Source organism: Rhinolophus sinicus, chromosome 7 (assembly GCF_057876585.1).
Source record: "Rhinolophus sinicus isolate RSI-liver-muscle chromosome 7, RSI-T2T, whole genome shotgun sequence".
Classification (NCBI taxonomy): domain Eukaryota; kingdom Metazoa; phylum Chordata; class Mammalia; order Chiroptera; family Rhinolophidae; genus Rhinolophus; species Rhinolophus sinicus.
In genome coordinates, this window is record NC_142507.1 from 32,304,822 (window position 1) to 32,331,445 (window position 26,624).

The 26,624-nt window shown below is 40.2% G+C and overlaps 1 protein-coding gene across 1 annotated transcript in view; it reads left to right on the forward strand.

Moving 5' to 3' along the window:
* KIAA0319 (KIAA0319 ortholog) overlaps nt 1-26,624 on the forward strand; it is a 76,593-nt gene that overhangs the window by 19,829 nt on the left and 30,140 nt on the right. Inside the window, 5 exon segments of the mRNA XM_074318627.2 lie at nt 13,492-13,642; nt 16,131-16,394; nt 16,397-16,854; nt 19,852-20,023; nt 22,840-22,938. Coding sequence (XP_074174728.2) covers nt 13,588-13,642; nt 16,131-16,394; nt 16,397-16,854; nt 19,852-20,023; nt 22,840-22,938 — 1,048 coding nt within the window. The 5' untranslated portion in view covers nt 13,492-13,587.

A 26,624-nucleotide genomic window follows, 5' to 3' on the forward strand; every position in this document is an offset into this window, starting at 1 on the left:
GTAACTAGAGTAAGAAGATAACTTAGACCTTGAAATAAATTTTCAAAGTTGTAGTCATTCCATGCTATAATTTAAGGCATCAGAATTATAAATTTCAAGGGTAAATTGACTCCCGTGTTACCACTCACAGATTTGAAGCATTAGTTTGCAGTATGTTTTTTCTCATGCAGTGGTGAGGAAGTGTGGGTTGCCCCTTCTAGGATAACAATCCAATTATTCTAGGATTGTGATTATCAGCATATCTTACTTTTTGTTGTTGTTATTGTTGCTTTCATCATTAAAATGAGGTATAGGATGTGTAGCTGCACTGTCTTTCAGTCAATGTAACAGTTGCCTTTCAGAATATTTTCTAAGTGGTCTCTTAAGATGCCTTCAATGAAACCATTATCTTTACCATCTCTCTCAGTATATTTGTACTTTTCAGGAGGTTGAAATATTTTGTTAATTCAGTATCTTCTACCTCCTTGTGTTAAAGCTATGAAACATCCAAATTCCTGTGCCACGTGCTCACCATTTTATTGTATATGGGAAGGACTTCTCCTCATACATGATGTGTTTAGGAATTGCTGCTGGCTAACGAGGCTTCACCCTCTTATTATACATCTGGTTTTCCTATAATCACTTCTGTCTTGTAACTGCTCTTCCCAAATCTGGAAAAACTTTTTCTGACCTCATTTTACTATACTTCCACCTATTTGACCATTCTCACTTTCTTGAAACAAGTTTTTCTCTTGGCTCACAAGTACCATCCTTCAGTCTCCTTTTAGGGTTATCTTTCTAAAGCAGGTATCTGAACATATCACTTTTCTGTTTAAAAATTTTTAACATTGTGTCCATCAGGGGATAAATGGGTAAACAAAATGTGTTATATACATGGAATGAAATATTACTCAGCCTTAAAAAGGAGATTCTGACACATGCTACAACATGGATGAACCTTGAAGGCTTTATGCTAATTGAAATAAGGTACACAAAAAAGACAGTATTATATAATCCCACTCATATGAGATACTTAGAATAGTCAGATTCATAGAGACAGAAAATAGAATGGTGATTACTAGGAACTGGGGGCAAGAGGACATGTTATTGTTTAATAGGGAGAGAGTTTCAGTTTGGATTGATTAAAAAGTTCTGGAGACAGTGATGATGGTTGCACAACAATGTGAATGTACTTAATGCCACTGAATTATACACTTAAAAATGGTTAAAATGGGACATTTTATGTTATATTTACCACAATAAAATAATTAAAAAAACTTCAGTGTTTCCCTACACTACATAAATGAAGTGCAGACCTCTTATTGTGACCTATATAATCCTTCACTATTTCTCCTTGGTCTACATTTTCATTCCCTTAGCACATCATTCTGCACACAAACCACTCAAAATAGACTTGCAAGACTCCATGCTTTCTATGTGCTAGCAGTCCCCACAGTCTGGAATGGCTTTCTTTCTTCAATAAGCAGCTACTCCTCCTGTTTCAGAAGTCTTCCCTGATGCCTCAGACCTTCTCCGTGATGGCAGTTTTACTCTGGGGCTGTGCCTCCATGATATCATTTATCCTATTACCATGAAGTATAAGCTTTTATAGAGCAGGGACTAATTTTTAACATGCAGATTTGCTTTAAAAAAATCTGAAGTTAATATAAATAGTTCCACCATTTTCCAAGACTATTATATAAGACTTTAGAATACTTTAATTTCAGTTTCCCCTTCTCTTACCTTTCACTTCATTATTGTTTAGCATTTTCGTTTGGATAACATTTTTATTATTTACCAACATGTTAGTCAGTTTCTAGCTTACCAGTGCTTCTTCCATCTCCTTTGTTCAGTGTCCCTTTCATAACTCTATTAGTGAGGATCTATAGGTGATATACTCACTGTTTATCTGAAAAAACCTTATTTTATTGTTACTCTTGAATTATTGTTTAGTAAGTATAAAGTTCTAGGTTGTCAGTTTTTGTCCCTCAATACTTTGAAGATTTTATTTCCATTATCTTCTGGCATTTATTGTTGGTGATGAAAATCATGTTGTCAGTCTAATTCTTGTCCCTGTTAAGATCATCTGTCTCTTGTCTCTGGTTCTTTATAAGATTTACTGTTTGTCCTTGGTGTCCTGTTGTTTCATTTCAGTGAGTATAGAAATAGATCTATTTTTAACTTCTCGGAATTTCTGGTACTTCTTGGATATGAGGATTTTTGTCTTTCATCAGTTCTGGAACATTCTTTGTCATTATCTCTTCACAGCTTGCTCTTCCCAATTATTTTAATTCTTTCCTTTTGGAGCCATCAGGTGATATATATTGGACCATTTATAACTTCGTGACTCTTATTCTTTCTTCTGTATTTACATCTTCTATTTTCTTTGAATTGCATTTTGGTTTATATCCTCAGATATAGCTTCCGTTTCAGTTTATTGATTTTAAAATTCAGTGGCTTATTTGTAGTTACACACCTTATGATTTGGATCTTTTAAACTATGTTCTTTAAACAAAATCTTATGTACTGATATTTTATTATGAGTTTTGTCTCCTCTCCTGACTTTAATCTTTCTCACCACTGCATACTTACTTATTTTGTAGTATTTCTTAGGTATACTGTTACTTCCGTTCTTGCTCCATTTTGTTATATCTGCTACCTCTCCTTTGTACTTGTTTGCTCCTTTTTTTTTTTAGGGTGACTCATCTTCAGTGGGGATTGCTTTTCTGTTGGAGTCCTACGTGCTCTGTGTTGGAGTATTGTCCCTCTAGCCAGATTTTGCATTGCTTTTGTCTAGAAACTTAGCTATGGCTAATAAAAATTTTATTTGTTATATATACATATGCTCAATTTAGCTTAGAAATGGAAGTTGTAAGTCAGTACTGTACTGAGTTGTAAAGCAAAGTCCCACAAAGAGGCATACTTGGCAATCCTTTCTCCGTTTGTGGTCAATCTCATCATTACATGCTCTGGTTTCTTCTAACCCCATTCGTATGATTCATCAGTCCTTCTAGGCTGCGGTGGTGTCATGAGGCTCTTTATAACCTTTTATAATGTCACAGGAGTTCACCTACTTTCCCGCTGCTTTAGTTCGCTATTGCTGTGGGACAAATACCACAAATGTAGTGGCTTAAAACAGTACCCATTTATTAGTATTTATTAGGGTCTCACTAGACCCAACTCAGGTTGTCAGCTGAGTACATCTTTATTTGGAAGTGCTGGGGAGAACCTTCTTCCCAGCTCACTCAGGTTGTTTTCAGAATCCAGTTCCTTGCAGTTGTAGGATTCAGGTTCCCATTTTTTTGCTGGTTGTTACTGGGAGCTGCTCTCAGATTCTCTCCACATGGCCTCCTCCGTCATCAAAGCTAGCAATGGAATATTTCTGTCATGTCTAATATCTTCTCTCTGATTCCCTTTCTGTTACCAGATGAAGGAAACTCTCTTTGAAAGGGCTCATATGATAGATTAGTATTGCTTGGATGATCTTCCTATCTTAAGGCCAGCTGGTTATAACCTTAATTATATCTGAAAAATTCTTTTTGCCATGAAATAACATAATCATGGGAGTAACACCCAGGGGTGAATGTCATGGGGCCATCTTGGAATCCTGCCTCTCGCACCTGTTGATTGTATGTGGTTCATTAGTGAAGAATATTTACATGGTTATAATTAAATAAACACTTATGGAAAATAAAGTTATTTTAAAAGTCTACTTTGCATTGTGTATGGATTTTTACAAAATAAGCTTTTATAAATAACCTTGTTAAACATTCTACTGCAGAAGAAATTATCAGGTAAATTAGTCATAAAAAATTCAGGGTAAATTGAGCTTTTATGGTGTTTGAATACAAGGAATTATTTGCCTCTCCCCTCCCCAACTCCGGTACAAGCCGTTGTTTCTCAGTCTACTTGTGTAGGACACAGCTCCCTGGCCCATGTTGATATTATGAGCCTGCGCTCCCCCCGGCTGAGGCAGTCGGTCAGCCGCTCACAGCAGCTCTTGTTGGCTGCCAGCCACTCACACTGGCTGCTGGCCACTCACGCTGGCCATCGGCCACTCACGGCAGCACACGGCAGCCCACCTCCAGGTCAAGCCGTTGTTCACAATCTTAGCTGTGAGGGCGCAGCTCACTGGCCAATGTGGGAGTCGAACCGGCGACCTCGGCATTAGGAGCACAGCGCTCCAACCACCTGAGACACCGGGCCACCCCTACAATGAATTTTCAATAATAGCATGAGAGGATCATGCTGAATCTTTTATATTAACTGATAGGATTTTTGAAATATCCTCAATTTTTATACCAATTATTTTTGTCAAGCCTTGTATCCAAACAATATTGCAAAGCAGTATAACACAACATAAGACAAAGGGTCATTAATGTCCACAACAGCAAATAGTGTCTTCTGTGGAAGAGTCTGGGAAATTATTCACTTTGGACTTTTGGTCCCCTTAGAAAGCACTGCCATTCTTAGAGGAGAAACTCATAGTTTTCAGCACATTTCTTGCATGAGGGACTCCCTTTTTGACACATTGAATATAAGTGGAGTAAAAATTGTGATGTAGCCAAGAGGGAGAGTGTAGGGAAGGGGAGGTGAATGTGTGCCTGCGAAGAGATGCAAAAGGAATGGATGAAATGGAAAAACTCAAGAAATAATGATAGAGTGTTTTAAAAGGTAGAGGCAAGAATCAGAAAGAAGAGCTGAAAGTGTTGAAGGTAAGTTGTTCTGCCCTTCAGGGTAGGTCTTGGGGATGGGGAAGGTGGGTAGGAAACTGCTACTTTTAGTACTATTTGCTTGTAAAACTGATTAACTTAAGAATATTAGGAAGCAACATCACATTTCCTAGAGTGAAAATATATTAAAAAGTACTCTTTGAGAGGTCAGCTTCCACCCCTGTGGCCACTTGCTTATTGCCCTTTTCTTATCTTCCACATAGATCACGTCTCTTAGTTTATTTTATTTTTTTTATTTTTATTTTTTTTTTAATTTATTGGGGTGACAATTGTTAGTAAAATTACATAGATTTCAGGTGTACAATTCTGTATTACATCATCTATAAATCCCATTGTGTGTTCACCACCCAAAGTCAGTTCTCCTTCCATCACTATATATTTGATCCCCCTTACCCTCATCTCCCACCCCCCACCCCCGTTAGCCTCTGGTAACCACTAAACTATTGTTTGTGTCTATGAGTTTTTGTTTCTCATTTGTTTGTCTTGTCTCTTAGTTTATTTTATATTTGTCCATGATTTCTTCTTGCAAATACAAGCAAATAGGAATCCTGTCTTCTTCACAAAGGTGTCGTAATATAAACACTGACCTTGCTTTTTTCACTTAAAATCTATAGAACTTTCAGTAATATCAGTGTGTGTGTATAATGTGTATGTCAGTGGGTATATATACACACATATGTAGATATGTTTATATACATATGTAATGTATAAATGTTATATATTATACATAGTATATGTATATAATATATATAACATGTAATAAATATATAATACATATGCACATACACATATTCAATCTATACATGTTCTGTTACGTATTTTACATGTATATGCAGATATGCTATATGTGCACATATAGTATATACATATGTGCTATTTATGCATATATGTATACATATATAGTGTACTTACGAGGTCCGACAATTAAGTTTGCAAACTTGCCACCATACACTTACATTGGCAGCACTGTACAAACAGCTCAGTAAGGTTTCATAACCTTGGTATATCAGTGTCTCACAGCTGTGTTCGTGTCGATATATGGTGGTATCTTGCTGTGTGGCATTCATTACTATTGTTGAGAGTTTTGTGTGCTGTTGTGAGAATGTCTGAGTTTGAATTAGAGCAATGAAGAAACATTAAGTTTCTTGTTAAACTTGACAAGAGCAGAAGTGAAACCAAGTTTATGGAGATAATGCCATGAAGAGAACAGCAGTGTACAACTGCATTAAACGTTTTTCTGAAGGGAGAGAGCACGTCACTGATGAAGAGAGGTCAGGGCTGCCAGTAACAAGCAGAACTGACGAAAACATTGCAAACATTCATCGAATTGTGCGTCAAAATTGTCAGCTGACTGTGAGAAGCATAGCAGACCAAGTAAACATTGACAGAGAAACTGTTAAGAAAATCTTAACTGAAAATCTTGGCATGAGAAAGGTGTGTGCAAAAATGGTCCCGAAGGAGCTCACCAATGAACAAAAGCAAAGGAGAGTCGAAGTTTGCCAAGACCTTTTGGAGAGGCAACATGATGTTTTGGGCCATATTATCACTGGTGATGAAACATGGGTGTACCAATACGACCCTGAAACAAAGCTTCAAAGTGCACAGTGGAAGTCAGCCAATTCTCCATGACCAAAAAATTTCAGTCCAAATCAAGAGTCAAAATGATGTTGCTAATCTTTTTTATATCAGAGGTATTATTCATTATGAACTTGTACCAACTAGACAAACAGTTAACCAAGTTCACTATTTGGAAGTGCTGAAAAGGCTGCGTGTAAAAGTTAGATGAAAACGACCTGAACTTTTCACCAACAATTCATGGCTCTTGCATCACGACAATGAACCAGCTCACATAGCACTGTCTGTGAGGGAATTTTAGCCAGTAAACAAATAACTGTATTGGAACACCCTCCGTACTCACCTGGTCTTGCCCCTAATGACTTCTTTCTTTACCCAAAGATAAAGGAAATATTAAAAGGAAGACATTTTTAGAAAAAAAAAAAAAAAGATTTTATTGGGGAAGGGGAACAGGAGTTTATTGGGGAACGTGTGTATTTCCAGGACTTTTTTTTTATTGGGGAACAGTAGTGTGTTTTTCCCAGGACTCATCAACTCCATCCATGTCAAGTTGTTGTCCTTTCAGTCTTAGTTGTGGAGGGCACAGCTCAGCTCCAGGTCCAGTGGCCGTTGTTAGTTGCAGGGGGTGCAGCCCACCATCCCTTGTGGGAGTCGAACTGGCAACCTTGTGGTTGAGAGCACGCGCTCCATGAGCCATTTGGCCACCCGGAAGCTGAGCTGCTGCTCATTGACTTCTTTCTAGTTGTGGAGGGCGCAGCTCGCTGGCCCATGTGGGAATCGAACCGGCAGCCCTGTTGCCCAGAGCTTGTGCTCTTACCAACTGAGCCACCCATCCGCCCCAAAAGGAAGACATTTTGATGACAATCAGGACATCAAGGGGAATATGATGACAGGTCTTATGGCCATTCCAGTAAAAGAGTTCCAAAATTGCTTTGAAGGGTGCACTTGTGTCGGTGCATAGCTTCCTAGGGGGACTACTTCGAAAGTGACCGTAGTGATATTCAGCAATGAGGTATGTAGCACTTTTTCTAGGATGAGTTCATGAACTTAATTGTCTGACCTCATATGTATGTATACATATGTAAGTACGAGGTGTGATCAAACAATGCAGTGGATGTGTAAATAAAAAATATTTATTATGGTAAAAGACACATTACTGTTAATCCCTGTCAAAATACTCCCGCTTGCTTTGGACACACTTAGCCCATCATTCTTGCCACTCTCTTAAGCAGTTCTGGAAGTCCTCTTTCATGAGTGTCTTTAGTTATACTGTCATGGCTGCCTTGATGTCCTGAATCATTTTGACTTTGGGGAAGAGCCAGAAGTTGCACGGTGCCAGATCCAGTGAATAAGGTGGATGAGGGCACACCATAATGTTTTTATTTGACAGAAATTGCAGTATACCAGAAGCGATGTGTGACATGGAGCGTTGTCATGATGGAGGATGAAACCGTTTGTCCATTTCATGTTAATGTGTTGTTCATGATCCACGATTTATGTCACACTTTAAAACACACCTTCTCTCACCAATAGCTCACACCTGACTGACTGCACTGAACAAGAAGAAACTTGTCACACACACACTATTACAAGGGTTTGATGCACCACTTCCCATATTGAAGATCCCTGCCTTTCCATGGGATGGCACTCGGCAGCAGCATTCACCATGTTTTGTGATCACAATGGATAGGCTCCGTGTCACACCGCTTCTGATATAGCAATTTCTGTCAAATAAAAACATTACGGTGTGTCCTCATCCACCTTATTCACTGGATCTGACACTGTGTGACTTCTGGCTCTTCCCCAAAGTCAAAATGACCATGAAAAGAAAACGTTTTGAATCTATTCAGGACATCGAGGCAGGACAGCCCAACTGAAAACACTCACAAAGGAGGACTTCCAAAACTGCTTCAGAAAGTGGCAAGAACAATGGGATAAGTGTGTTCAAAGCAAGGCGGGTTATTTTGAGAGGGATTAATGAATGTGTTTTATACTGTAATAATTTTTTTATTTAAACATTCACCATATTTGTGAATAACACCTCGTATATATATGTGAGTGTATTTACATTTTTTTCACAGCTGCATATTATTCCATGACCTGGATATATCATAATTTGTTAAACCCATCTCTTGTCAATTGACATTTGGCTGTTTCCAATCTTTTTTATTTTTTTAATTAAATTTTATTGGGTGACAATTTTAGTAAAGTTACATAGATCCAATATTTTGTTGTTATTAAGAATGCTGCATTGTATGTACTGGACGTGCCTAAAAAATGTATACACATGACTTGTATTCATCTTTTGGTATCGGTGTATATCGAGTATTACAATTTTAATACAGTTTTTTCCTTTCTTAAAATGTGTATACATTTTTTGACACCCTCTGTATATCATTTCAAATGATTGCAAATAAAAACCAAAGTAAAAAAGATATAATGTAAAGAAATTAAATTACTGTTAAAAATTCGTAATAATTTTAATTTTAAAATTATGTATCACAGTTAATTTTTACATTTCCGAAGGAAGAGTTACCATTTATTTATGCATGCATTCGTTTAAGCAATTTGAGCTCCTACCACATAATAACCCCTTTTCTAGTTTCTGGAGATAGCATTGCAACCAGTCAAAAATCCCACCCTTGCGGCTCACAATGTGCTATTGAGTGATGACAGCATTGTGAGATCACTGGGCAGGGAAGGACTGGCTGGTAAAATAAGGTCATTTATTATGCTGTACCTATTCGTTTGTATTTTCTATAATAAACATTTTTGCTTTTGTAGATTAGAAGAAAACCTAATTAATTTTTTTTTTAATGGAGAGAGACCTACAAACAGGTCAGAATGGCGGAAGGAAGATATTCTGTGGGGTCAGACACACCTGGATTGGGTTCCAATCCTTGGGCATTTTAGCCTTTCACAGCTTCAGTTTCATCTACAAATGGGGATAATATACAATGGGGGGGTTCAGAGGATTAAAACGAATGCATGTCAAATGCCAAGGAAATGATGAAATAAGTGGTAATTATTGCAAATCTTACAAATTATTTGTATTATTACAAGTTATTATACATTATTACAAATATTATTTGGGATACTTTTAATACAATGTTACATTTGTGGTGATAATCTGGCCTTGGGATATCTTCAGAGGAGGGAGCAATGACTTCAAATTGGAGACTGTTTGGGAAGATGTGGAAGACTTCTTAGATAAACTGGGTTTGAACTGGACATTAGCAGAGGAGGGGAGACACCGCAGGGAGACTGGTAGATGTTAGAAAGAAGACTGGGAAGAGGAGGGCATGGAAAATGGTGTGACGAATTTCCTTTCCTCTCCTGAGGTCGGTCTTGGCATGTTTCAGGAATGTTTAACACTGACTCCTGTCATTATCTGAACTAACCTGTGCTACATGCATACAATCTCCATAGTCCTAGGAGACCTGCCATGAAACAATGGGGTTGTTCTAACTTAGCTGACCTCAGTTTATTTGTCATAGCCACTACAGTGACTTTTTCTAAGGTCAAAAGTGAACTCAACTTTGTTGCTTTGTTTCTTTATTTGTTTGGTAAACAAATAAAGAAACAAGAACTCATAGACACAGACAATAGTTTAGTGGCTACCAGAGGGTAAGGGGGCAGGGGGTGGTGGATGAGGGTAAACAGGGTCAAATATATGGTGATGTAAGGAGAACTGACTCTGGGTGTTGAACACACAATGTGATATATAGATGATGTATTACAGAACTGTACACTTGAAACTTACTTAATTTTACTAACCATTGTCACCCCAATAAATTTTAATTAAAAAAAATAAATAAAATAACTGAAGTGGGTCCTGTAAAAAAAAAAAGTGAACTCAGCTGCAGTGAAATGGAAAGAACTGGATGAGTAATATATTTCCTCCTGTTCTCCACAGGATAGTTCTGGGCAAACCTTACCAAAAAACAAGACAGTTAAGAAGTAAACATCAGAAATGTTGGATTCTCGTTGTCACATACAGGATTCTTTTTCATACACTCAGCTCCAGCTGAAATGAAAGCTGTCAGCTGGCTTTGAAGAATGATTTGGTTTCAGAAAACCATAATAACTCTCTCTTTGTAATAGGGATTACTGATTTTAAAATTTTGAAAATTAAAATATGAATACATCCCTTTTTTCAGTGACTTGTTCTCTAGGTCTTTTCTCTCACTTTGATTCTTTCACTTGAATGATGGTAACTCCTTGTGTTCTTTCTCTTAACAAGTTAAGTTGTTCATGCTTGCATGAAATGATTTCATAAATTGGTAGTGATTCAGCATATTGACCAAATCTGGGTCAACTCTTCCATGAATGATGCATAAATGTCAGCTTTTTCTCTTGACAGTGTTTATGTGAAGACCTTCTTTCGGGGAGAGACACATACTAGTTGTAGTTCTCACTAGCTTCCTAGGGCAGCCTAGGCATTTTCTCATAGTTAGGTAGGCTTGCCTGACAAAATACAGTATAAATATATCCTAATGTTACATAATAAAAATTTGTTATTTGTCTGGAATACTGTACCTTTATTTACTAAATCCTCCTCTGTGTTTTATGCAGCGGGCTCCCTTCCTGAATATCACCTCACATGCTCTCTATTGTTCTGGTGTTATTTAGTGAGGCTCTTGATACTCAGTAGATCTAAGCCTCTAATGACCTAGGATAATCGCAAGAATAATAAATTAATTAAATATTAAAGACTGTCACACGATTCAAAAGGTACAACAAGCTATTTGTTAAAAAAATGTTTCTCTCCCAGCCCTCTCTCTAGTCATAACATATATTAATGGTTTCTTTATAATGGCTTGTATATTTTTCCAGAGCTATTTAATGCATTTTCCAGCAAATTCATTTTGTCTATTTCCCCACCCAATTTCCTTTTCCCACAAATGGTGAGTACCATCCACACTGTTGTGCACTTTGCTTTCTCCATGTGATAGCAGGTCCTAGTATACACCAGCATGTGGAGCGCTTTCTTCTTTCTTCTTCACAAATGCAGGGTGTTGCATGATATGGGCAGACTGATTTGTTTAGCCAGTTCCCTGCTCTCAAAAGTTTGGTTGTTTCCAGTCTGCTTGTTAATACCAATATTGTACTCAGGAATAACATAACATGTATATGATTTCATAAATGTTAAGTATATCGGTAGAATAAATCCCTAGAAGTAGAATTGCTGGAATGTGCATAGTGCCACATTGCCCTTCATAGAGATTGTACCAATTTACTTACACTGTCATCAGTGAGGCATGAGAATGCCTGATACCTATATTCTTACCAACATAGGGAAGCATGGAAGTGTTTTCATACACTTGTATGACAGTCTTATGGGTGAAAAAATGATACCTGTTAGTTTTACTTTGTGTTCCTCTTTTTTGAGTGAATTTGAACATCTGTTGAGGTCTTTAAAATGTGTTTATATTTTCTGTGTTCTGTCTCTTCATGGACTTTTTCTATTGGATATTTATTGATTTGAGGGCACTTTCATATATTGGGCAAATTATCCTGTGTGATGTGAGTTGCAAATATTTTTCTACATTACCACATCATTCCTGAATGACTAGCTGGGAACCTCTGCAGGGTATGTCCTGACCCCAGTTTGTCATCCCTAGTACACTTGTAAATTTCTAAATGTACTGAGATGTTTCAAGAAGGTAGGGAAAGTGAGGAGTCTTATACTCTCATAAAGGCTAAGTGTGGATGGGGAGGGAACATAAGGGTGGGTGGGGAGAATGTGATGTGAATGGAACTAAAATCTACTGTAACACACCAACTCGCAACTCACAGCAAGAAGCCCTCGTACCAGTGTGCTGATACCTTTGTTATTGTATTTGAAATAGTAATGAAATTTGGAGACCAGACCTCCCAGTACTGGTTTTTCAGCCTTGACCAAATCAGTGAACTTTTTGAGCCTCAATTCTATCATTTTTAAGGCAGAGATAATAATATTGCCTGGGTTGTTGTGCAGATCACATTGAAGAAAGTGCCAGACAAAAATAAAGTGCTAATGTTACCGTAGTTCATTGAGCCTGAGATGCTAGTGATTGTAACGATGCTAGTGATGCATCATTATTTAAATGCCACTAAGGAAGGAAAAATCCTGTCAACTATCCCATGGCACATCACTGTCTTACCATTTAAAATATTCCCATGTATTGGAAGAGATTTCTTTAGGCAGATTTTTTTTTTTTTTTTTTGGGGGGGTGGGGAAGGGGAACAGGACTTTATTGGGGAACAGTGTGTACTTTCAGGCCTTTTTTCCAAGTCAAGTTGTTGTCCTTTCAGTCTTATTTGTGGAGGGCGCAGCTCACCTCCAGGTCCGGTTGCCGTTTTCTAGTTGCAAGGGACACAGCCCACCATCCCCTGTGGGAGTCGAACTGGCAACCTTGTGGTTGAGAGGATGCACTCCAACCAACTGAGCCATCTGGGAGGCAGCTCAGCTCAAGGTGCCGTGTTCAATCTTAGTTGCAGGGGGCGCTGCCCACCATCCCTTGCGGGACTCAAGGAGTCCAACCGGGTTGAGAGCCCACTGGCCCATGTGGGAATCAAACCGGCAGCCTTCGGAGTTAGGAGCACAGAGCTCTAACCGCCTGAGCCACCGGGCTGGCCCTAGGCAGATTTTTATCATAAATCATTACCGTGCCTATATAAAAAGGAACTATACGTGAATATAAATTAAGGAGGAAGTTTCACAATCTTAGTCCATTTCTGCTGAATCACTTGTCGAGGTAGTTAACAGTATCTGTGTGTTTTCCACACAAGGTTGTCTCTGTGCATCATGAGCACTAGGGGTGCAGGGGTTCTTAAAATAGTTTCATATTGTCTTCCTTCCAAGCCTCTGACACCAGCTCTGCACAGTATGCATGGCAATTATTTCCTGCCCAGTGTTTGGCCAACTTGAGGCTTCCTGATTTTAGAGATGGTAACGTATGAAAATATTTACGTTAGAAACAATGAAATAAGGTAGTGTGATTGATTCTATCTTATTTTGTAAGTTTGGGCTTGTAAGGGGAGAATGCATGAAACCTTTTGCCTCTTCTTAGGAACTGTACTTGCTATTTGAACAAACTCCAGGTGGATGCCTTGCCTGGGATATGGCCCACTGACGTGCATAAATGATAAAATAACTTTGTATATTTCTATATCCACCTATTCTTTTTTTCCTTCCTTTTTATTTTGTTTTTCCTTTGAGGTTCTTGAAGCCAAATCTGGCTCATCAAAGGAAGCCTGCACTAAAGGCCTCTCGGGACATCCACCGAAGCTTGCCTTCCCCATTTCATGAGGCAGAATGGCACCCACCACAGATGCTCTCTCTCCTTTGCTGCTGCTGGTGACCATTGTAGGTAGGAAACCATTACCCTGAGACCCCAGTGTCACACTGGAGCTTCCTGTCTGGCTTGAGCAGGTCAGATCTACCTGAAATCAAGGTGCTATGTGTTTGCTTTCTGATAGAAGTATTTTACATATAAAAGGCATGAAAGATAGACCTCATGCATCACTGCTTTCTGGAAACAGGAATTTAAATTGTTTTTTATCATGACTGTTTTGGGGACGATGAAAATCACATTTCTTATATACTAGGAAAAATTTATATTTATGTACTTAAAAGAATTGAATAGTAGATCTTTTTAGAAAGCAAATGACCAGACTCTCTCCCTCTTTTTTTTTTTTTACGATTTTATTGGGGAGAGGGAATAGGACTTTATTGGGGAACAGTGCGTACTTCCAGGACTTTCTTTTTTTTCCAAGTCAAGTTGTTGTCCTTTCAGTCTTAGTTGTGGAGGGCGCAGCCTCAGCTCCAGGTCCAGTTGCCCTTGCTAGTTGCAGAGGGCGCAGCCCACCATCCCTTGTGGGACTCGAGGAATTGAACTGGCAACCTTGTGGTTGAGAGCCCACTGGACCATGTGGGAATCGAACCGGCAGCCTTTGGAGTTAGGAGCATGGAGCTCTAACCGCCTGAGCCACCGGGCCGGCCCCAGACTGTCTTTTATCGTAAGTTTTTATTTTGATATACTAGGTTCATGGAGACTAGGAACTTGTAGAGCATACAAACATGGGTGAGTGTTCTCTGTCTTTTCAAGAGCTTACTTGACTGACTGATGGATTCTGAAGTAATTGTGGCAACCTGGCCCAAAGGAAGAATGGTTTAGTTGTAAGGAACCCACCTTCTCAAACGTCTTTATTTAGCCTTTAGATCTTTGCTTGAGGTAAGTGTGTCTGAACCACCAATTCAGGTGACTTTTGCACAGCAAAGGGATGATCTGCCTCAGAGGTGTATGGAGGTCTCCACCTCCAACCTGACTAAAAACTGCTTTACACTTTGTGTTGAAGGCGTCTGCCATGGAAAGCTTCCTTACCTACTTGCTTGCTCTAGGATCACAGCTTTTTACCTTTATTTGACACGGTTTTTACAAGTTGGCTTTGAGCTTTCAGATGGCAAAAACCAGAAATGAAACATGATAATTCCCATGAATCATTGACCAAAAGGAGATGACCCAACAGCTTTTCAAGGGAAATAAAGCCATTTGTGTTTGAAAAAAATTTGTGTTTGAAAAAAATTTCTAGCTTGGGTCTTCATTTAAAGGCCACTCAGGGATGTAGTGGTATTGTTACAAACAAAGGCAATATTTTGGAGAGTTGGGAACTGGAGATTACCTATCTCTCTGTTCTACACCCTTCATCATCTCTTGACCTTCCTTAATTTGGAGACGCTATTTTGTTATGTTCAGCTGGAGGTGTTGTTTTAAATTTATTATTTTCTCCATTTCTGAGATTAAGCTTTTCTTTAGAAGATAAAAGGCTAAAACTATTACAGTGATTTTTGAAAAGTAGATTTGCATTTGACAAAATGTCATTTCAGTCGAATTAGAGTAGTCTATTGCTAGCTTATTCACTGGAAAAGATGCACATCTGTTAAATCTAATTCCTATTAAATTGGACCAGTTGGACTCTCCTAGAGTCAATGTTTGGCACTGAATGATTGTTAAAAATTGATGACAGTGATGATGCACAGGCAAAAATAAAGATGATTGTTATACTGTATTTAACCATTTCTTTTGACTCCACTTAGAAGTAATCTCTGTCACTATGAAAAAATAACAGTTATTAAAATAATTATCAGTGATGAGCACTGACTTGGAAAGAGATCTGTTACCACTGTGAGTTCTGTGCAGGATTCTTATACACTGCTTTTCAAAGTACATGTGGGGAGGGTCCAATTTATTTTTATTTCCAATCCAACACAGACTGATTCTTTTATAAAATATCAACAAGCAAGAAAGAAAAAAAGTGATTTTGCACTTGGGTTCCCTGCGCCACAGGTCCACAGACCACACTGCATAGCGCCACTATGATACCGGCTGTATGCCATTAGTTGATTATTTAGAATCTTATTAGAGATATTTGTTATTGATCTGTATTGAGGACAAATTTTTCTCTCCCTTGATATTTTCATACCAATTGGTCTATCATCAGAATAACCTGTAAGATTTCTAAAAATATTCAATTAACAATAGCAACAATATGATGTTGTTCCTAACGTAAACCTTTATAACTGAATTTTGGGTGAGGAGCAAAATATTATAAATAATACAAAAATAATACACACGTGGAAAAGAATGCTTCTGTTCACTGAGTAGAGAAACATTATATGGAAAGAGGATAGAAGGTTACATGGACAGGGGAGAATCTGTGGATGGATGGATGGATGGATGGGTGTGATGATGGATAGGCTGAAAGATGACACTGTGGACTTTTATAGGAAGTGTGGTTGTTAATTTGCTTGCTGGATAGCATCTGCCTCTCTTCCTCATTGGACAGCCTTGTTTGCAGGTTGTGCTGCTACGAAGTGCAGTGAGGGGAGGATGTATCACAATGCAGTCATTTTACCTAACTTGGAAACTGCCAGAATCATGAAGGTGCCTCACACCACCTCCCTGGGGGACTGCCCAGCTGCTTGCTATGAGGTGTCCAGTTGTGATGTAGCTTGGTGGTTTGAGGACCACTGCTACCTGGTGCGCTGCCCTCACAGAGACTGCTGTGAGCCCAGGAAACCAGGTTCCATCAGGTCTTCTCTCACCTTTGTGCTCAGGCCTGCCCAGACTATGGGGAAATGATGCTGAACAGGGGCTCCCCACCTGGAACCCAGGGGGACTCACCTGAGGATAGCAGAAAGCACTTTCCCTTTCTGGGCAAAGGTTGGGGCCTGGAGGAGCCATCTGAGTACTCAGCTGACTATCGGGAGCTGGCGCAGGACCTCTTCCAGACACTCAGCAAGCAGGAGGCCAAGGGAGACACTGAGTGCACTGACTGGGGCTTGCTGCTGCGTGGCCAGGGACATTTCAACTCCTCTGCCGGAGATAGCCTGTCGGTTCCAGCAGAGAAGCAGCAGGCGCTCCGTAAGCTGAATGAGTCAGCATGGACTCCAGCCACAAAACACTCTCCTCCTGAGAGGAGTCTGTTGCTTCCTTTGGTGACTGCTTCATCTTCAGGAGAGTTATTGGAGAAAGAGACTTTTCAGCTCCAGGAACAATCCCACAGCAGCTCCAGAGAAGCAGTGGGTGTGGTGGGTCTGTCCATGAGGGGGTGGGAGGCGCTGAACTTACTTTTTGGAGCCAGGCACTCATTAGGCTGTAGGAGCACAAGTAGTTTCCTCTGAAGAGTACATGTCTCAGGTGTTGGCAGGAAAGATGACCCTCAGAGCCTTCCAGGAAACAAAGCATCTTGTATTTCTGCTGTGCTCTCATGAGCAGAGTGTTTAAAAGAACAAATAGTTCTTCTGCCTTTACAGGTCAGCCATCTAATGCTGACTTAGCTCTTCTTCCTAGAGATGTCTTTAACACCATTAATCTTTAGGGAAATGTAAATCAAAGCCACAGTGAGATATCTCTTCGCTAGGGTGACTAGAATAAAAACAAGAAACAGAAACAGAATAAGTATTAGTAGAGAAATTGGAACTCTCAGACACTGCTGATGGGAAAGTAATAGGTGCAGGTATTTGTTCCTTAAACTGTTAAACATAGTTACCATGCTATCCAGCAATTCTACTTTTAAGTCTCTACCTATGAAGAATAAAAACATATGTACATACAAAGACTTGTACACAGATGCTCATAGCAGCATTATTCATAAAATACTGTAATTGAATAGGACACATCCAAGGAATTTGAAACAAATCAAGATTGAATTTATAGAGAATAAAAGATACTTTCTGCAGTTTTGTTTTTCCGTGGACAAGACTCGACAAGATTCAGCTAAAACAAGTTGTTTCAAAGTAATTAAGAGTAGAGAAAAGAAAGAAGAGTTATTTGAGACTCTTACTGACTGTGCCAGTCTTTAAGTCAAAGGGCAGAAGTAGGGGTGGTGTTGGGGATGGGGGTGCTGGTGGTCAGTTTCTTCCATAGAGGGCCCATTTTTGTCTGGGTGAGATACGTCATCCTAATAACTAGCAAGGAGTTCTACGTGGAGGTTGTGGAGAGATAACTGAATAGTGAAGGTAAAGAATTGGCCTGTTGTTGCGTCCAGCGCAACATAGGCAGTGAGTGAATGAGAAGGAGCAGTGAAGAGTTAAGAAAGAAACAGAAATTAAGAAAGTTATGAAACGGGCTAAGGGTCTCACAGCCTCAAAGGACTGAGATCCCTGAATCAGGCCACCTTGTGGCTTTTATTGATGCATACACAAGAAAGCAACATTGTTTTCTCCAAGGTCTGTGAATTTCACACATTGTACTAAGAAACTGATTTGAACTAATTACCTTGCCTGCAAGCAGCAGAACCCTCAGTTTTAGGATGTACCTCCCCAAGAGACAAAACCTTTATGCTGAAACTTACTGAAATGGATAGATGGAGAACTGATGTTACTACACCATTGAATCTCTTCCCAAGCAGGTTGTGGGAAGGAATGCAGCCACAAAGGCAGAAGCTCTCCTTAGCCGGGGGAAGGTGGGGGTCTATGCGCACCTCTGTCAACCCCGTGGGTTCTCCTGCTGGTCCCCACTCGACTGTGCCTGGCTTGAGTTGTTCCCCCACCCCACCCTCCGTGGGGAATCTTATGCATCATTGGCTGACCAGCCATCCTCTGGGGCCAAACAGGGAGACATAAGGTGTAAGCACAAAGGTGAAGCAAAGTCCCTGAAAGGATCCGCCTCACAGACTCTCCTTTCTTTAGGGGTAGGTATGAGGGGACAGACCGGTAGGCTGCTGCGTGGCAACAACCTGTGACTCCAGCCTAGAGAGGCAGCAGAGTGGGAAAATGCATGTTCCCTGGAGGAGGCAGGAATAGGGTTTTCTTGCAGTCATTGTCTGGTGACTTGGAAACCTTGATCAGAGGTGCCTGAATTCTTTTGACCACTGTTTACAGACTTCCTTTTTTATTTCAACTTGGTAATATCCTTTTAAGACTCCATAAAATTAAAAATATCCAGTATATCCTGTGGAATTTGCAAATCTCCCCTCCCCTCATAATATGCAATGAGCACCTATTCTGCAGCTCTGATTTACTGTGGTTCTGGATTTCACACTGTTCTCAGAGAGCACAGATGCAATGAACAGCCTCATATATTAGCACTCACTTCACAAACCCAGATGCCTGAAACTTCAAGGAAATCGAGCATCTTAAAATTATGGTTGACCCAGTACCTGATTTTTAAAATGTTGCTCAATTAATTTCTCTTAGTCTGATCAATATATTTTCAATTTAAAGCTTCATCTGCTTTTTGCCTTGGTTCCTGAAATTTGTTGCTGAAAGTTTTACCAGTTCCCTAGTAACTATCTGGAACTCAGTGGGTATGAAATTGAGTTAATATTAGTAGTGATGTCAGTTACCAGGTCTCCGGAAACAAAATGTCTGCCGTCTCCTTACCCACTTTTCTCAGCTGCAGAAGAGTAGCTGTGTTTTCACTAAGCACCAATGGCCCCTCTTTAGTTTGCATTTGAGTTACAACTTTTATTTCTATAGATTTCACACCAGCTTCCCCTTTGGGCAAGCTGTAACTCTTCTTAGCCTGGGTTTTACTTACTTGGCCCCACACAGTCACTGGCACGTGAGGTTCAGAAGAGCATTTTATTATCATATTATGAGACTTTTCCCCTGGCACATATTTAATTTAAAAACTTTAAGTTGGCTAACTATAACTTCAAGTTATAGTTTATACACAATGGGTTGTATGAATAGACATCATATATTCTGGAAACCTGTTTACTATTGAATTATTTGAAAACTGTTTACTGTTAAATTGTCTTCAATTATTGCCCTACATATTAGTTCAGGGGCTACTAAAATTACTCTTTCTCTCTTTATCTTGTTGAATGTTTTTTTGTACGTGTGTATGTGTTTGCCTATAGTGATTGTCCAACCAGCAGTTGCCTTACATTTTTAATAGATAACAGAAAGAATATTTGGAAAAGATGGTCTAGAGTTTTTCAATATTAGACGTGGTATTTCAAATGCTACTGAATCTAATTTATGAAAAAGCTCTATGACATTGTGTTGGCTTGAAGAGTTCAATCTTTTTTTATTTTCGGTAACAACTTATCCTTGCAATTGATCTCCTAGGTTCCAATACCTTCCCACAATCCTTCTCTATCTAGCATGGAGAAAAGCCCAGTTCTCACAGTCACCCCATGGAGCACAGATCATAACATGCCAACCCTTCCCACTAGCATTGTTCCCATTGAGTCCATTCCATCTGAGCAACCTGTATCTGCTACCACTGCTCCCAGGACAGGTAACTTTAAAAAAAAAAAAAAAAAAACCTGGAAGAAATATATTGCTATAGAATATAGTCATGACAATTTTTAAAGTTGACTCATTCCCTCCAGTCACATTTTGAGCATCTATCATGTGAGGAAAATGGTACTACACACTGGGAACAAAAGATGAATAGACCTTATCTTTTCCCTCAGTGACTCTATAGTCCAGGACATGAAACTGACAGGTAAACAGATGGTTTGCTACAACATGATAAGTGCTGTGAGAGGCTGCTGTGTGAACAGAGAAAAGGGGTACCCTGCCAGACCCACTTGGAAGGGCCCGAGAAGCCTTTCCAGAGGCGATAATGCTAGGATAGAGTGAGCCAGCTAAAGTGGAGTCAGTATGTTGTCAGATGGAGGAAGCAGTATGGTTGGAACTGATCATGTGAACGGAGTGGCAAGCTATGAACCTGGCATGGTAAGAGGGCACGATTGTGAAGGATCCTGTATACTATGCTGAGGAATTTATGCTTCATTGGATGAGAATATCTGACTGGTTTTAAGGAGGAAAGTGGGATGACCAGATTAGTACCATGAAAATAGTGTGGAGTTGGCTGGAGGCAAGAAGATGCATTAAAAGACTAGTGAGTGGTTGCAGGAGAGAAGGAATCAGATTCAAGAGATATTAAGATATTACTAGGATTTGATGGGTTGACTGTCAGGATAAAGGAAAATGGACTCTAAGGTATATTAACATATGGAACTGAAAATTAAATGATCTGTTGGGCTGAAGATAAAGGACCAGGAATCATCAGTGTCGAGGTAATTGTTGAAGACTTGGGGCGCATGCGACCACCCAGGGACTGGTGGGTGAGCTGGGGAGAGGCCTGGGGGCTGGACCTTTGGCGACATTGTTATATTAGGAGCTGGGAGAGCAGGAGGAGCCTGCAGAGCCGATTGAGTGGTCACACCATAAGTAAGAGACAGAAGAGGGCATGGACTTAGAGAATGACAGAGAGGAGAGAATTCCAAGTTGGAAGAATACTCCAAGAATGAAAGGTCCGTGTGCTGCAGAGGTCATGGTAAGGACTGAAAAACTCCTATTTGATCCCTAACAAAGAAGTTTTTAGAGACTTTTGAGATTTCCTGAGTCTTTCTGTGGGTGATGTCCTTTGAGGGTTGCTCTCTGTTTGGGTTACTTCTATTCTGGGCTTCAGTAAAGGGAAGAATAATGGTGGGGAGAAGCTGTGTAGCATGTTGAAAAGCAAACTGGTCTGGGAATTAAGGTCATTGGGTTCTAATAGTATGTGTTGCATAGCGTTGTTAGAGGATTAAATACGTTGATGATTTTAAAGCCCTTGAAATGGTGCCTGCTGGCACAGTTTAATCTGGTATAGAAGTGGTTGTTGAAATAAATACATTTAAATTCATGAAATATTGGTGGATCTGTTGCTAATTATCCAAATGGCCTCGAGCAATTTATTTTGCCTTTCTAGGGCTCAATTTCCTCATTTGTAACATGATAGATTTGGACCAATGTCCCTTCTAGGTCCACAGTTGCTCACTTTCAGGCAGTCAGTGAAAGTGACAGGAAAGGGGCTGGAAGGGCAGCAGGGCCTCTGCCGCTGGTCTAGGACTCGCTCCAGGCTGAGTGCCGCCTGACAGGACAGAGCAAGTACCAACAAGCCACATGCCCCTCTCACCTTTCTAAGCAGCCGAGATGTCTAGAGAGCACTCAACTTTTTATTTTTTAAAAATCTTTGTTTTTTCTCTATGTGGTATCTTGCCATGTCTCAATTGTATTTACACATGAAACTAATGTCCAGTTGAATCAAGTCTGTTGAATATATCAATGTAATTCTGGTTCTAGAGAAAGTAAAGGAGCATTGTTCTGAATGCTGATTTAGTGAAGAAGCATTTTTTTTCAGATGGTTTATAGAATTGATTAAAATTGAAAGTCGTTTGGTCTTCTAGCCCATGAGCATCCATCTAACTGCTTTTCAACAGGTCAGCTGTATGACTGCTGCTATCATAAATGCCCTTGAAATCTTTGAACATAACGGCTTCCTTTGTTTAAAAAGTCTTTGCTCCAGGCCTTGTAGCCAACCCACCTCTTCATAACTCTTTGCACCTTTATATTAAAGACCTCCAAAATCTGTACCGCAAAGCATGCTGTCCGTGGGTAAAATGTGTATCCAGTAGCAAAAGAATAAAGCCAGTCCAGATGTCAAAGACTCAAGTCCACCACTTCGACTTCCAGCTAATTCCTTTTAGTGCCTGTCTGCCATGGCTGGAGTGTGATGCTTCTGGCGCTTCAGGATCTGGGAAGAAATAGCACTTTTAGTGAGCGTGAATGCTGCTTGAGTTGAAATAGCCTATTTATGCTGAGGATGACTGGGTTTTCTCTTGGAAAGGTGCCAAGAGGAAGGTCATCAGCAATCATCCATGAAGTGGTAGTCAGAGGGATGGAGTGTTGTGTGACTAATGATAAAGAGTTATGATTACATGCATTTTTTTTATGACTAAAAATAGCACATACCCCCACCTGTTTCATACAACTCTTGCCACCCAGCTCTTCGCTCGGTCAGTTTGACTCATTATCTTCTTCACCATGCCAACTCACATAGGCAGTTTCAAATTTACAAAGTCTATTCTGCAGCATAATGTAGGACACAGTTACTAGGAAAAGGAAAAAAGTGTCTTAGATAAAAATCACATGAAGAATTATTACAAAAATATGTTATTTCATGGATACTAAAAAGAAATCTATTGTAGCACAGCAGTATAATACCATTATAGTATATAATAGAATGTACTGTTTCTAATTAACTTACTTACTAATTAACTTAAGTGAAAGAACTCATGGTGTCTGCTGGAGATAACCTAACAATAACTTTACCAGAAAATGAAGTTGAGCTGAAGGCTTTTGTTGTGCCAGCGCCACCTGCAGGTGAGAATATGACTTTCCTCTGTGACCAATAGGGGCGGGTTAACTGGTGTCCTTCACAAGTCTTTACCTGTTTACATTGATTCATTCTTACAACATTGTGTGATGTCACAAGTGAAGGTTCTGGAGTGGATGCCAAGACTTTGATGATCATAAGCTGTTGCATCCAGCACAAGAGCTGTGGGAAGCAAAAAGGGCGGCGCAGGGTTAAAAAAGACAGGAGCCAAGAATAAGTGTAAGCGGGGTCAAGGGACTCAAGCCTCAAGGACTGAGCCCTGAATCGGCCAACTCGTAGCTTTTATTAGTTAACAAATGAGGAAGTAAAGCTTGTTATCTCCAAGGTCTGTGAGTTAGTGCCTGCTGGCTGTTTTCCCCGAAAGTCCGCATTGTGCTCCAGCACATGCTGTGCCTTCACACACACACACACCCCAGGGGATGGAGTCATTGTTCTGAAACCATCCATTGAAGGGGAGCAACCCATATCATTCCATAGGGTCTCAGTTTGCTGAAGCAGCCCCTCAAGGAAGTTTTACCAATATCTTTCCATCAGGTTGCTCAGTTTGCTGAGGCACTCCCTTGTGATATCCTGGGAAAGGCATGGGAAAACCGGTTTGGCAGCTGTAAGGCAACAATAAGCATTGCAGTTTATTGAAATAGTTTTAAAAGGAGTAAGAGGATAGGAAATGCAGTACAGTACATATCCTTTAGTGGTCAGGATGAAAAGTCGTGCATTTCTGATGATGCAAAGCAGAGTGATGTATTACAGCAGGAGAGGTTTCCACATACCAGAGTTTGACCTGTAATAACCCACAAGCCTGGGAAGATATTTGTTAGGAGAGGGAAGTAGGGAGGGCACAAAGGTTTGTTTGCAGATATCGAGGGGTTGATGACACGACTCTGAGATTCTTAGACTACCCCACACCAGCTGTTCAAATAGTGTTGTTCAAAATGCTCTTCTTCTACTTCAATACTCTGCTATTTAGCAAACATTTGACCTATCCCTGTGACCTGTCAAATGCATTCTTCCTTAAGGTACTTTCCTTCTTAAGGTGTTTTAATGTTTCTTATTCAGGTAGTTCTTTTATTCAATTTTTTGCTGTCACATGTGGATCAAAATTTAAGCAGATGAAAATACTTGGTATTTGCATTTTAATCCTTTCAGTTGAGATACCTGATATTTTAACTACTAGTATCTCAAGGTAGAAGACACCTTCATCTTAATATAGAGAAGTTTAATCCATTTTTATGTCCTTAAATAAGCCCCTACAACAGATGAAATAAATTGAAATTTCCTTGCCTTTTATTAAAAGGAGAAAAAGTACAGTGGATTTTACTATGTTAAAATGTGTACGTATAGTCGGATATACTACTTTGGAAGGAAAGTCATCAAATGCTAGCAGTGGGATTTTTTTTTTTTTAACTTTTTATATTCTCTAAATTTTCTAAGTTGTATATTCTTATAACAAAATATTTTTACATTAAAAAGATATAGAGACATTGTTATTCCTTATTTGGGTAATAGTTGAAAGTTGAGTTCAGTGTCTAAAGTAATCTCTTCTGGGGAATGATCCAAGATGGCAGAGTGGATACATGTTGTGCTTGACTCATCCTGTGGACACATCAAAATTACAAGTAAATTATAGAGCAATCAACCTGGAGAACCATCTGAAGTCTAGCTAAACAGAAGTTTTATAATTAAGGATATAAAGAAGCCATGTTGAGACTGGTAGGAGGGGCAGAGACATGAAATGGGCTGACCCCAAACATCCATGTGGCGGATGAAAATTGGGAGGGATATCTTGGCCACAAAGGTTCCCCACGGAGGAGTAAGGGACCCTAGCTTCACACCAGGCTTCCCCTTCAAGAGTACTGGTGCTGGGAAAAAAGCCCCCACAATATCTGGCTGTGAAAAATACTGGGGATTCTCACTATCTGGGTGGGACAGAAGGCTTTGGGAAACCCAGGCATCATCTAAAGGGCCTATGCACAGACTCACTCATAAGCACTCACCTGGGGCTCCAGCAGAGGGACGGTGACTTGGGAGCATCAGATGCATATGGGGAGGGGGGTAGACTGAGATGTGTGGCTTCAGAGAGCAGCCTGGAAGACAGTTGGCAATTTCCCTGTTTGGTTCTTCCTCCTGTGCAGCTGGTGGGCGGGTGCCATCTTTCCTGTGTTGAGCCCTCCCCTTATGCTTATGGTCAAATCTGAATCTGATTGGCCTGGTGAGCTCCATAGTTCCTCTCTGCTGACTCACTGACACCCTGCCACACCCAACTCCATACTGTAGGAGGCTTTATCAGCAGCTGAACCTTACAGGAGCCAGCAACTGGCAGTGGGTAGCAGCAGGCCTCTGTGTGTCCTGGCTTTTTGTGGAGCTACCCCAGATCCAGTACAGGTGGCAGCTGTCCTCAGTTCACAGTGTGGCCTCTCCCACATGCCTCCAGGTCCAGCACAGGCAGTGACCAACCATGGATCGCTTTATAGCTCCAACCACGTAGTCCCTGGCCAGTCACAGGCAGTGGCTGACCTAGGCCTGCACCGGAGCTGCTCCGAAGAGGCTCAAGAACCAACACACTTGGAGGTTGGCTTCAGACGACAGCAGAGCACTGCCTAGTTAGTCCCACAAGTGGCACACCCAAAGGGTTGCCTCAACAGGCACCAGAGCCCACGGGCTGTGTGGTAAACCTCCCAGCATAGCAGCCTGTAAGCTGTGGATGTGGCCAAACGCCACAGTCAATCAGCCTGAGGATCAATCCCATCTGCTGATGTGCCAACAGCAATCAAGGCTCAAATATAACAGGAGGGCACACACAACCCACACAAGGGACACTCCTGGAGCACCTGGATCAGGAAACCAGGGAGAATATGCCAGGGCCCCACAGCACACCTACTATGTAAGGCCACCTGGCAAGAGACGTAGCAGATCTACCTAACATAGAAACAGAGAGACAGACAAAATGAAGAAACGAAGAACTACGTCCCAAATGGAAGAACAGGAGAAAATTCCAGAAAAAGAGCTAAACGAAATTGAGGCAAGCAACCTACTAGAGACCAATTCAAAACAATGGTTAAAAGGATGCTCAAGGAACTTAGTAAGAACGTCAACAAAGAGACAGCAGGCATAACAAACAACAACATAGAAACCATAAAAAAGAATCAGAAGTGAAGAATACAATAACTGAGATGAAGAATGCACTAGAAGGAATCACCAGCAGACTAGATGAAGCAGGGGATTGAATCAACAATTTGGAAGACAAGGTAGCTGAAAGCACCCAAACAGAACAGCAAAAGGAAAAAAGAATAAAAATAATGAAGATAGTTTAAGAGACCTCTGGGACAACATGAAGCATAACAACATTCACATCATAGGGGTACTAGAAGGAGAAGAGAGAAAGCAAGGGATTGAGAATATATTTGAAGAAATAATGACTGAAAACTTTGCTAACCTGGCAAAGGAAGTAGACATACAGGCCCAGGAAGTGCAGAGAGTCTTAAACAAGAGGAACCCAAACAGGCCCACACCAAGACACATTATAATTAAGATGGCAAAGTTAAAGACAAAGAGGGAACCCTAAAAGCAGCAACAGAAAGGCAGCTAGTAACTTAAAAGGGAGCTCCCATAAGATTGTCAGCAGAAATTTTGCAGGCCAGAAGAGATTGGCACAAAATAATCAAAGTGATAAAAG